The 13,594-nt window shown below is 37.5% G+C and overlaps 1 protein-coding gene across 1 annotated transcript; it reads left to right on the top strand.

Annotated features, from left to right (window-relative positions):
* Nucleotides 1-26: 26 nt before the first annotated feature.
* On the top strand, nucleotides 27-13,238 carry Uggt (UDP-glucose-glycoprotein glucosyltransferase). The gene is made up of 18 exons (XM_089863119.1): nucleotides 27-182; nucleotides 313-461; nucleotides 529-745; nucleotides 812-1,102; nucleotides 1,286-1,382; nucleotides 4,121-5,040; nucleotides 5,097-5,514; nucleotides 5,606-5,793; nucleotides 6,085-6,297; nucleotides 6,355-7,257; nucleotides 7,815-7,900; nucleotides 8,022-8,106; nucleotides 8,188-8,276; nucleotides 8,945-9,128; nucleotides 9,413-9,756; nucleotides 9,874-10,105; nucleotides 12,696-12,849; nucleotides 12,920-13,238. The coding sequence occupies exons 2-18, from the start codon at nucleotides 316-318 to the stop codon at nucleotides 12,946-12,948; spliced, it is 4,596 nt and encodes a 1,531-aa protein (XP_089719245.1). The 5' UTR covers nucleotides 27-182; nucleotides 313-315; the 3' UTR covers nucleotides 12,949-13,238.
* Nucleotides 13,239-13,594: the final 356 nt, after the last annotated feature.

Here is a 13,594-nt window from a genome sequence, read left to right as displayed (position 1 = left end):
TCTATCAACCAATCGAAACGAGCCCGGTGGCTTTGACGTCACAAACTCAAGCTTGTAATGGCGGCGTTCGTCTGCCTTTAATAATTAGTTTTTGTCATCGTGTTTAAGTATTTATTATAGAAATCCGTAATTATTTAATTCATCATTGAAAGAAGAACCTACGCGTTCTTCTCGTCACAAAGGTTGGTATTAATTAATCCTTATTTACGCGTAAATTTCGATATTGTAATTTTGACCAAGGCTTAAGGGATGGAGCTGAAAATGAGTATTGTTGTTAAGCCTACTTTACGTGTGATTAATTTACGTTTTCAGATAATGAAGTTCAAGAAACTGCCAATATTTTTACTATTATCGATAGTACTAGTGAATTTACATAATGTATTATGTTTAAGAAGTCAAAAATCAGTTAACGTAGTACTTGATGCAAAATGGCCCACAACTCCGTTACATTTAGAAGTCAGGTACATCACTGGGAGTTTAACTTATGAATTAAATTAAATAATACAATAAAATCTGTTAAATTTGCAGCGAATTTTTCTCGGAAGAAAGTTCAAATTTATTTTGGAAGTTTGTGGATGATGTATATAAACTAGGACCTAATTTCTTACAAGATCGAACACCGAAACAGCAATATGACATTGTAACAGAGATTGCCAGCAGATATTTATCACCAGCTAGACTAGCCTTGTTGAAATTCTCCCTAGCCCTGAGGGCGTACTCTCCAACCATAGAAATGTTCAATCAGGTAAACCTAAATCATAATCATTTTAAACCTGATTAATTAAGACAAAATTACTAATAAATAATTTAGGTAGCTGATAGTAAAGAGTTTCCTGAAAATTGTGAAAGTGTCGTAGAAATTGGCAATGAATTTGCCTGTTCCTTAGAAGAATTTGAAAAACTATTATCATCATCAGAAAACCGGGAAAGTTCCAGTGTTTTCAAAGTAGATCATCATTATCCCAGTTTTAGTGGGAAAGATCTACCCATTGTTGTTCTTTATTCCGAAATTGGATCCTCTACTTTTCATCAATTTCATACCGTTCTCCTGGAAAAAGCTCAAAATACGGAAATTAATTACATAATTCGTCATTATGTAGCTGTAAGTTCATTAATTAATTCCCTTTAATCTTATTTTAACTTACCTTATTTATCATATTTTAATTTAATTAAGATTAATTTGGATTTAAAATTTTAAAGTCTTATTTCCTTCATTTAGAATAACTTATTTCATTATATTTAAGTATTATTTAATTGGATTTAAATTCTATTTTGCTATATTTAGAAAAGGTCTAAAAGGAAAGCTAGACTTTCAGGATACGGAGTCGAACTAGCCATTAAAAGTACCGAATACAAAGCTCAAGATGATACGGAGGTCAAAGGTAGGATTATTTTTTACTATTTAATTTTTTAAACAATTCTTTTTTTTTAATTAATTACAATTATAAAACAATTAGTTTCGGTTCGCGGTACTTAAAGGGGAAGTCTAATTTAAAATGCACTCTTTAAATCCAATTTAATGGGGATGGGGTCCTTTTTACCTTTAAAATAAGATAAGTTTCTTTAAAATTGGTTAAATTTCTTTAAGATATAAATTTTTAAAATAATTTTAAAATTGGGTGGGTTATTCACTTCTGTTATCTGCTTCCAATGGTGAATGATTATGAAAAAGGTAAGTGGCGCGCTTAAGCCTTTGCCATCATTAATAAATAAATAAAATACTTTCACCATGGATCTTGAAGGGGAGAGGAGTGAAGTGTAAACCCCCACCTAACCTCTGTACCCCCACCCAGGGCCGGAAATAAGGAATATTTCTTATAGGACATGTGTCCACTAATCCCCTCTTTGACTGGGAAATTTATAGGACATTGTCCACTGGAGTGTGCAAAAATAGTGTTGCATCTTCATAGTCAAGCTATTAAAACTTCGTAAAATTTACTGGTCAACCGTCCAGTGATCCCCTTATTTTTTAGAAAAATTATAGGACATTTTAAATTTTTATTGGACAATGTCCAGTGTCCTGTGCTTATTTCCGGCCCTGCCCCCACCTACGGCACCCACCCGTAGTCCTCCCAGCATCCTCAGCGGTTAGGTAGGGTGGTACAGTACGAAATTGTAAAGGACGCCCCCTTTGTCTTAAAAATAGAAGCTAGTTCTCATAGAAATAGAATGGCGCTACGCGGCAGCACTTAACAATCGCCCCGAAGGGTAGGGCTTGCGCGAGGTACACTGGGAGAGTTTCGGTGCCTCGGCCCCTCGGACAGGGCCGGAAATAAGAAATATTTCTTATAGGACATGTGTCCACTTAAGTGTGCAAAAATAGTGTCGCTTCTCCAGAGTTAAGGTATCAAAAAACTTATTTGACAAAATTTATTGGTCAAATTGTCCAGTGACCCCCTTAGTATTTAAAAAAAAAATTATGGGGCATTTTAAAATTTTATTGGACAATATCCAGATAGTGTTCTGTGCTTATTTCCGGCCCTGTTCTCGGATGGCCCATCATCATTTTCAATCTCTCTCACCTCACTTATCCCTGATAGGATAGGCAATCCTTATCTCCGACGGCAGATTATCTTAGATATACACTGTTCTAGCTTCAGTTGTCAGCACGCGCAAAGTTAGGTTTCTATGTAACGTAGCTTTGAGCGTTCTGACAATAGACGAAAGAAATACTTATTTTCTGTATCGAAAATCTCGAGATTTTAAATACAGATAATCAGTACTAATTTCGTCTATTGTCAGAACACGCAAAGCTACGTTATACGTTATCGCTAAGCCGCTCCAATAGAGCTATTTCAGTGGGGGAAAAATTTCGTCTGCTACGAAAATTGGGCCTGCCTTTGAGTGTAGAGGGCGGCCATTTTGTGAGGGTTTCTCTATGGGCAAATAGCATTGGTGACGTAGCCATTACCCCCTCTGAAATAGCTCTATATAGAGACCTAGCTTTGCGCGTGCTGACAACCGAAGCTGGAACAGAGTATATGTCGAATAAGCTGTCGTCGGAGATAGGGAGTTGCCTATCCTATAGTGTTACAAAATTACCTCAAGTGCATTCTTTATCCACGCTTTCACGGTACTACGTCACAGTCACATCAACTTCCGGTAGCGCGAAATTTTGAAGATTTTTGTTTCGAGGGGACAAAATTTCTTTTTGGTTTATTAAATTTTTATAAGATGGGCCTAAATTTTTAAATTATTACGGTATTTACGCGTAAAAGACTTGTGTTTGAAAAAAAAATTGCATTTATACGCAATTTTCGGGCGAAACATGGACTCTCTATCTATCTAAGCCACAAAAATTTGAAACTGTTATTCAGTTTTATGGATATGAGAAATTCTGTTTTAATCGCGATGTACAAGAATTTATAATGATTTGAAAATTTACAATAAAGGGTATAAAATACGTGAATTTTGGCACAAAGTCAGGTAAGTCAAAAAGTAGGCCTAAAAGGTTTTTGAAAAGAAAAAAATAATGATAAATAAAATAGAAGCAGAAGGGTATAATAGAAGGATTACACTCCGTATCCTCTTAATGCTTATGTAACATGATTCTTCTCAAGCTCACCCCTTTTTGTTTGCTCTCCCGCTCATCTAACTTCAGATGGGCATCGCACCTTCTATATCAACCCATAAACCTCGTCTTGACGTGGGACAAAAATCCACATGCTTATGCGCATTTGGCAATTTGGCAAATAGTTAAGCAGCGCTAATAGAGTAATGATGACGGAGATATTTATCGCGTATGTGATTCGGTTTAGTAACCTTGTTCCAATGTTGGGTAGAATCATGTTACAATTACCCCGCTTTTGTGTTACACTTCTCTCGAAGAGAAGTATTATATACTTCTGATAAAAGAGAGTTGAAATTAAGCGCGACATTTGAATTTAAACGTTTAATGAGCTGTAGTGCGTGGTTTAAAGTTTTTGAAATTATCAACTAAACTTGAGACTACGAGAACTGAAATAACGTACCGGTGCAGCCTTCGCTAGCGCTACAAAGTTAGGTTGCATTGTAAGGCGTAATCGACTCGTAATGTTAAACTCGGAGATTTTGATGCAAGTTTGAATTGGAGGTTTGAATCGAAAGTCCCTGACGGGATTTTCTTAATTAATAATTTCAGAGGATAGCGCTCGACATCAAGAAGAAATTGATAAACAGGAAGAAATCGAAGGATTTTTATTCCACCGATTACGCGAACTTCATCCTGACAAAAAAGATCAGTTGGAAAAATTCAAAACGTTCGTCTTGGACAGTACCAAAGAAATGGAGACTCTTCGAGTCTGGGAACTTCAGGAACTAAGTTTACAAGCCGTGAAACGAATCCTAGGTGCGCCCAAAGAGGAAACTCTTCGTGTCATGCAAGATATCTCCCAAAATTTCCCCATCATGGCCAAATCGTTAGTTCACATTACGGTTCCGTCGGAATTGAAACGGGAAATTGACAAAAATCAACAAATGTTCGCTCAGTACCATAACATCGGTCCATCTGACGCCGCCATTTTCCTTAATGGCTTATACTTCGACGCCGAAGTCACCGACATATTTACACTCCTACAAACTCTCAAGCAAGAAACTCGTGTCCTGGAGGGTCTCCACGGTATTGGCATCGAAGAGAAGAAGATCTCGAAGCTGCTACATTTGGATTTGTCCGAAGACAAGCAAGATTTCGCCGTTGATATTCGCGATACGGCCGTTCAGTACATCAACGATATCGAAAACGATAAGATGTATCGTAATTGGCCGTCCAGCGTCCAAGACATGTTGAGAGTCACCTACCCCGGAATGTTAAAGAATGTTAGGAAGAATATTTATCACTTAATCATCGTGGCTGATCCCAAAGAAACGGAAACCAGGGATTTGTTCAAGTTAGCGGAATCGTTTTATATCCATAAAGCTCCCGTCCGGATTGGATTGGTCTTGGCCGTCAATCCAAATACTTCCGTTAGCGGAAATGAAGACGCGGGAGTCGCTCTCTTAATCGCCTACAACTTTATCAGTCAGAAGAAGACAACGTACGATGGATTATCCTTCATTACCGACGTAATTTTGTCCCCCTAATTGGTAATTAACGGGGAAATTAATTGATTAACTTATAGGTTTACGCCACTTTGGGCGACAAAGAATTAACGTCCGAAGAGGTCATCAAAACATTCAAATCGAAATACGCGCACGAAGAATACGACGCCATATTTTCGTCAGAGTCCGATTACGATTTTGGTCGGAAATTGGCCTGGGAATTCATTAATCGAACCGGAATGGGCGTCCCGCCTCAAGTCCTGATTAACGGGATTATTTTGAAGAAGAATCAACTTAATGTTGACATGTTTGAGGAAGCCGTTTTAACGGAAATCATGAAACAAACTTCCTTCATTCAGAAATCGGTTTACAAAGGGGATTTAACCGATAGTCATAACGTTCTCGACTTTCTTATGAGTCAAAAAACGGTTATGCCCCGATTAAACAAGAAGATATTGACGCCCGGTTCAAAGTATATTGATTTAACCGGAAATGTTGGTAAGTTTGTTTGGGGGTTTTGTTAACCTTGATGTTAATTGCGTTGCATTCTGGGGGGTTTTGTCAATCGTTCTTATTATTATTAATATAGTTGAGAATGTTTCTTCGGAGGAATTCCCTCATTTGTCCGTTTTAAATATGGCCGCGACTTTCGAGTCAAAATTGACGTATTTAAGACGAAAACCAACAAATTTCTTTCATCCAATTACACTCTGGGTTGTCGCTGATCTCGAAACTGAAAATGGCCGAGAGATTGTGTATAACGCGGTCCAGTTTTTGGTAAGTTCTTTGATTTTGAATTAGCCTTATTCCTGATCAGTGCCATCTACCCGTAGCGGTGACTTTGAGAACTACTGTAAGCGGCAAGCCAATCAGATGTCGCTAAAATCTGGTGACGTCATTTTTGGTAAGACCCGAGAGTGCCAGTCAGTGACGTCACCAGATTTTAGCGACATCTGATTGGCTCGCCGCTTACAGTAGTTCTCAAAGTCGCCGCTATGGGTAGGTGGCGCTGATCAGGAATAAGGCTAATTGGTCAATTAATTTGGTTTAATTTTATGGCGATTTTAGAAATCGTCTAAAGATATTAGACTTGGAATTATTCATAACTCGGCGTCGATTGAGTTAAAATCGGGTTCAATAACAGTTGCTGTTCAAGCTATCGTTGATAAACTAGAAATTCAAGACGCGACGCAGTTGCTTTTTAAAGTTTTGAAACCGACTAACGCCGATTTAATCGTAAACGGAGCGAAAAAAGTCACAGATTTCTTATCAACTGAGAGTGTAAGTTTAATTAGTTTCAATACTTATAGGCCTAATTAATTAAATTTTTAATCGCAGGAAGTTGACGCGAACGATTTAGAACAATTCATCTCATCTTACGCCACCGATTTCTTGACTTACCATTCGACATTCTGCAAAAACGTGCTTAATTTAGCTCCCAGCGAACGCGGGGTGATTGCCAATGGCCGAGTAATCGCGCCCTTATCGGCGAATGAAGCGTTTGGGGAAGACGACTTTAATTTACTCGAAAAATATTCGTTAAGCGTCTTTGGCGATAAACTTTCCAAAATCTTGGGGGATAATTCGGACGAAGCGGAAAGCCAATTGCAAAGTACGCGATTAATCTTGCAAACAACGGGAGTTTTAATGTCCAATCAACAAACGAAGAATCGTCACGATATTAAATTCCATTCCGATAAACACAGCGTCGTTACGTTACCGGCTTCCGACCCCAAGGAACCTGCCCACGAGATACTGGTCATCGTTGACCCCGTGTCGAGAGGAGGTCAAAAAATGTCCACTCTTCTACTGGTGTTACAACAAGTGGTCAACGCCAATGTTAAAATCTTCTTTAATTGCGTCGACAAGCATTCCGATATGCCCTTGAAGAGTTTCTACCGTTTTGTCTTGGAGGCGGAACCCCAGTTTGGGAAAGACGAGGATTTGGGTCCGGGTCCTTTCGCTAGATTCAGTAATATGCCGACAACACCGTTGTTAACCCTGGGTATGGGAGTTCCCGAGAATTGGATGGTCGAGTGCGTCCGAACTCACCACGATTTGGATAATATTCACTTGGAGAAAGTCGAGAGCGGAATTTACGCCGAGTTTGAGTTGGAACATTTACTTTTGGAAGGACACTGTTTTGAGCAGAGTACTGGAAATCCGCCGAGAGGTTTGCAGTTTACCCTAGGGACACCCAAACAACCCGTCAAAGTCGATACCATCGTCATGGCCAATTTGGTAAGAATGATTTTACTATTTTCTTAGTTCTTGTTCTCACTCCACCACCAAGATGGCCGCCAGTTCTATTGGTTTTCAATCTAATTTACCTCGTAATGGTCGCCAATGTAATTAGTGCTTCGAAAGATTTAAAACGCGTATTTGTGATATTAATCGTAGTTTATGTAATGAAAACTAATTTTACTTGAGCTTTTGCTACTCGTTATGGTGGCACCACCAAGATGGCCGCCAGTTCTGTTGGTTTTCAATCTGATTTACCGCGTAATGGCCACCAATTTAATTAATGCTTCAAAAGATTTAAAAAGCTTATTTGTGATATTAATCGGAATTTTTGTAATCAAAACTAATTTTACTTAATTAAGCCTCGGCACAGCGGCCATTTTGATTTTTTTTAAGCCTTTTTGTTTATAAAAACTTTTACTTAAGCCTTTTCCACTCAGCACAGCGGCCATTTTGATTTTTTTAAGCCTTTTTCTTTAGAAAAATTAATAAACTCCAGTTATTTGGTTTATTTTGTGACGTAAATCGAAGTAATTACTATTATTTTAATGTTTTAGGGTTACTTTCAATTAAAAGCCAGTCCCGGCGTTTGGTTTCTGAGACTGCGTCAAGGAAGATCGGCGGAAATCTACGATGTCGCTGGGTAAATATATCGTTTGGCGCATTTTTAACGTCCGTTTTTAACACGATTAACGTTATAACGGGAATGTTTTTGAATGTAAAACGCGGCGGCTTTCGCTTTTTTTTCCCGTTTCTTATTTTAGTCACGAGAATACCGATAGTCCCCCTGGTTCCCCCGAAGTTGTAGTCGCGATTACTAACTTCCGTAGTCACGTCATTAAAATAAGGGTAACTATATTAATTAATTAACAATAATAATAAATAATTAACGAAGTCGTCATTTGTTTTGTAACTAATCTTTCGATAAAGGTAAATAAAAAACCGGGCAAACAGAACGAAGAATTACTGTATGACGGAAGTGAAGCCGCCGGTAGTGGAATATGGGACTCTATAACAAGGTAATTAGGTTTTTATTTACTGTTTTTCGTCTATTTTACGCCTATTTTTATTGTTTTTTTATAAATATATAATTTTTCCTTGGTTTTTTCGATGCAATTTTGTCGTAACTTAAACAAAACCCGGTTTTATACGCATATTTTGCTTTTGTTTTTGTTTTTGATGCAATTTTGTCGTTTCAGGTCTATTTTATGTTTATTTTTTAAGTGTTTCACGTTGTTTTTGTAGCAATTTTTTTTGTAACTTTCGTGTGTTTGTTTTTGTTTATCGGTGATTGTTTTCTCTCTTTTCCTACTACTACTACTACTACTACTACTACTACTACTTCTACTACGATATTTATCCAAAAAATATAAACAATAATCGATCAGCATCCCATATCTCGGTGGTATTATCGAGGAGTGGATTGTGATCTACAAATTTCTAACAAGGTACCGCATGAATATTGAAATCCCCTACCGCCCGACCTCTTTTAAATTAAAATAATTTGATTTGTTTCGACCGTTATCCCGATTTTTGTATCTTTGGTTTTCCCATTTAGCTTGCGAATTATCATAGATTATTGTTTTTTTGTGTTTGTTTTGTTTTTCAATTCTCTTTAGTTTTTGTCGCGAAATTCTTAATTGTAATTAATTTTTTGTAGTTAAATTTAAACGTATTTACATTTTAGTACGTTTACAACAAGCGGGGAGAAAGATAAAGAGGAAGTTGACGATAAAATCAACATTTTTTCGTTGGCCTCTGGTCATCTTTACGAACGTTTGTTGAGAATTATGATGTTGAGCGTTTTGAAAAATACAAAAACCCCCGTCAAATTTTGGTTCCTGAAAAATTATCTGTCGCCGACGTTTAAGGTAATTAATTTTAAGTACTAAATAATATGATAACAAAGAATGTTGCTGACTCATTAGGCCTAAGTTATGATAACAAAGAATGTTGCTGACTCATTAGGCCTAAGTTATGATAACAAAGAATGTTGCTGACTCATTAGGCCTAAGTTATGATAACAAAGAATGTTGCTGACTCATTAGGCCTAAGTTATGACAACAAAGAATATTGCGGACTCATTAGGCCTAAGTTATAAAAATATTGTTCATTATTTTAAATGATAATTATTCGATTAATTTGATTCGTTAAGGATTTTCTGCCGATTATGGCGGAGCAATACGGTTTTGAGTATGAGCTAGTTCAATATAAATGGCCTCGTTGGTTAAATCAACAAACGGAGAAACAGAGAATCATTTGGGGTTACAAGATCCTGTTTTTGGACGTACTTTTCCCCTTGGACGTGAAGAAATTCATCTTCGTTGACGCCGATCAAGTTGTCCGAGCCGATATGAAAGATTTGCGCGATTTGGACTTGGGAGGAGCGCCCTACGGTTATACGCCCTTTTGCGAAAGTCGAACCGACATGGATGGATATCGTTTTTGGAAATCTGGATATTGGGCCAGTCATTTGGCTCACAGAAAGTACCACATTAGGTAAGAGAGTAACTCATTAAGCCTAAAAGTAAAATTATCGCTGACTCACTAAGCCTAAAAGTAAAATTACGCTGACTCACTAAGCCTAACACAATTTTTTTTTTTTTGCGTTTTTAGTGCCTTGTATGTGGTAGATTTGAAAAAATTCCGACGTATAGCGGCTGGTGATCGTTTAAGAGGTCAATATCAGGGGTTGAGTCAAGACCCAAACAGTTTGTCCAATTTGGATCAGGATTTACCCAACAACATGATTCATCAAGTTAATATCAAATCGCTACCTCAAGAGTGGCTCTGGTGCGAAACCTGGTGCGACGATGCTTCAAAGAAAAGCGCCAAAACTATAGATTTGGTAAGATTTTGACTATTATTAAAAGACTTCACCATGACGGGAGGAGATTTTATGTTAGACAATATTTCTTAGTCATTTTAGGCCTAAAAGCTAAGCCTACTTTTGCGTTTTGTTCCCCGATTTTTGACTTTAGGCCTAAAAGCTAAGCCTACTTTTGCGTTTTGTTCCCCGATTTTTGACTTTAGGCCTAAAAGCTAAGCCTACTTTTGCGCTTTGTTCCCCGATTTTTGACTTTAGGCCTAAAAGCTAAGCCTACTTTTGCGCTTTGTTCCCGATTTTTGACTTTAGGCCTAAAAGCTAAGCCTACTTTTGCGCTTTGTTCCTGATTTTTGACTTTAGGCCTAAAAGCTAAGCCTACTTTTGCGCTTTGTTCCCGATTTTTGACTTTAGGCCTAAAAGCTAAGCCTACTTTTGCGCTTTGTTCCCGATTTTTGACTTTAGGCCTAAAAGCTAAGCCTACTTTTGCGCTTTGTTCCCGATTTTTGACTTTAGGCCTAAAAGCTAAGCCTACTTTTGCGCTTTGTTCCCGATTTTTGACTTTAGGCCTAAAAGCTAAGCCTACTTTTGCGCCCCGATTTTTGACTTTAGGCCTAAAAGCTAAGCCTACTTTTGCGCTTTGTTCCCGATTTTTGACTTTAGGCCTAAAACCTAAGCCTACTTTTGCGCTTTGTTCCCCGATTTTTGACTTTAGGCCTAAAAGCTAAGCCTACTTTTGCGCTTTGTTCCCGATTTTTGACTTTAGGCCTAAAAGCTAAGCCTACTTTTGCGCTTTGTTCCCGATTTTTGACTTTAGGCCTAAAAGCTAAGCCTACTTTTGCGCTTTGTTCCCGATTTTTGACTTTAGGCCTAAAAGCTAAGCCTACTTTTGCGCCCCGATTTTTGACTTTAGGCCTAAAAGCTAAGCCTACTTTTGCGCTTTGTTCCCGATTTTTGACTTTAGGCCTAAAACCTAAGCCTACTTTTGCGCTTTGTTCCCCGATTTTTGACTTTAGGCCTAAAAGCTAAGCCTACTTTTGCGCTTTGTTCCCGATTTTTGACTTTAGGCCTAAAAGCTAAGCCTACTTTTGCGCTTTGTTCCCGATTTTTGACTTTAGGCCTAAAAGCTAAGCCTACTTTTGCGCTTTGTTCCCGATTTTTGACTTTAGGCCTAAAAGCTAAGCCTACTTTTGCGCCCCGATTTTTGACTTTAGGCCTAAAAGCTAAGCCTACTTTTGCGCTTTGTTCCCGATTTTTGACTTTAGGCCTAAAACCTAAGCCTACTTTTGCGCTTTGTTCCCCGATTTTTGACTTTAGGCCTAAAAGCTAAGCCTACTTTTGCGCTTTGTTCCCGATTTTTGACTTTAGGCCTAAAAGCTAAGCCTACTTTTGCGCTTTGTTCCTGATTTTTGACTTTAGGCCTAAAAGCTAAGCCTACTTTTGCGCTTTGTTCCCGATTTTTGACTTTAGGCCTAAAAGCTAAGCCTACTTTTGCGCCCCGATTTTTGACTTTAGGCCTAAAAGCTAAGCCTACTTTTGCGCTTTGTTCCCGATTTTTGACTTTAGGCCTAAAACCTAAGCCTACTTTTGCGCTTTGTTCCCCGATTTTTGACTTTAGGCCTAAAAGCTAAGCCTACTTTTGCGCTTTGTTCCCGATTTTTGACTTTAGGCCTAAAAGCTAAGCCTACTTTTGCGCTTTGTTCCCGATTTTTGACTTTAGGCCTAAAAGCTAAGCCTACTTTTGCGCTTTGTTCCCGATTTTTGACTTTAGGCCTAAAAGCTAAGCCTACTTTTGCGCCCCGATTTTTGACTTTAGGCCTAAAAGCTAAGCCTACTTTTGCGCTTTGTTCCCGATTTTTGACTTTAGGCCTAAAACCTAAGCCTACTTTTGCGCTTTGTTCCCCGATTTTTGACTTTAGGCCTAAAAGCTAAGCCTACTTTTGCGCTTTGTTCCCGATTTTTGACTTTAGGCCTAAAAGCTAAGCCTACTTTTGCGCTTTGTTCCCGATTTTTGACTTTAGGCCTAAAAGCTAAGCCTACTTTTGCGCTTTGTTCCCGATTTTTGACTTTAGGCCTAAAAGCTAAGCCTACTTTTGCGCCCCGATTTTTGACTTTAGGCCTAAAAGCTAAGCCTACTTTTGCGCTTTGTTCCCGATTTTTGACTTTAGGCCTAAAACCTAAGCCTACTTTTGCGCTTTGTTCCCCGATTTTTGACTTTAGGCCTAAAAGCTAAGCCTACTTTTGCGCTTTGTTCCCGATTTTTGACTTTAGGCCTAAAAGCTAAGCCTACTTTTGCGCTTTGTTCCTGATTTTTGACTTTAGGCCTAAAAGCTAAGCCTACTTTTGCGCTTTGTTCCCGATTTTTGACTTTAGGCCTAAAAGCTAAGCCTACTTTTGCGCTTTGTTCCCGATTTTTGACTTTAGGCCTAAAAGCTAAACCTACTTTTGCGCTTTGTTCCCGATTTTTGACTTTAGGCCTAAAAGCTAAACATACTTTTGCGCTTTGTTCCCGATTTTTGACTTTAGGCCTAAAAGCTAAGCCTACTTTTGCTTTTGTTCCCGATTTTTGACTTTAGGCCTTAAAGTTAAGCCTATTTTGTGCATTTCATTGCAGTGCAATAACCCTAAAACGAAGGAATCCAAACTACAAGCGGCCATGAGAATAATTCCCGAATGGAAAGGTTACGATGATGAAATTAAAAACCTTTTTGAAAAATACGAAAAAGGAAAACTACAAGAAACTGAAAATGTTCCTGAAAAATCCCAAGGTAAGTTCGAAATTTTAATTAATCTTTGCAACGTGAAAGGTAATTATTTTTAATTAATTTGGCTCATTAGACGATTCTAAGAAACATCAAGAATTATGATAGCGGAAAATTAATTTAAATTTAACCGAACTTTTTTACCGAAATTTAAAATCACGTGACACCGCCCGCCCCGCCCCCATCACCCAAGGTTAAATATAATTTATATATAAGTAGCTTTATACAAAGCAAATTAATAAAACCGGGTTGTTTTAAATTTTGGTTAACGTTTAATGAAGATTAAACGAATATTAAAATATAATAAATATCCCATCCTTCAAAACATTCAAAAATACAATTTTTTATTGTACCTGCAAAATTTGTTGCAAATTAAATAATATTTTTGTTTTTAAGTCTGTTGTATTTTATTTTATTTAACAATAATGTTACGGGGTTTTTTTACAGGAATATTTTTGTTTATTTCAAATTAAAATCGTGTGTACAGAGTTAAAACGTTTTTCATATTCTCTAAAAACACCTGTTTGCCGTGAAAAGCGGGTGAAATTTTCCTTCTTTATATTTTTATAGGAAAAATATAGTATCTTTTAAGGTTACGTGATTAGAGTTACTACGTTTTTGGCGGTAGATTTTGTTGTTTTTTTTTTTTTAATCTTTTTTAGTTTCAAAACAGATGGTTTTTTTATTTTTTCTATGAGTAAATATTACGGAAAAAGTAAGGTATCTTTTGAAAGGCATTACAAATTATTTA

Source organism: Phalangium opilio, unplaced genomic scaffold, assembly GCF_054372755.1.
Source record: "Phalangium opilio isolate 3A_F unplaced genomic scaffold, DU_Popi_V2 ptg000662l_1, whole genome shotgun sequence".
Lineage (NCBI taxonomy): Eukaryota > Metazoa > Arthropoda > Arachnida > Opiliones > Phalangiidae > Phalangium > Phalangium opilio.
This window is presented reverse-complemented; position numbering and strand designations above follow the sequence as displayed.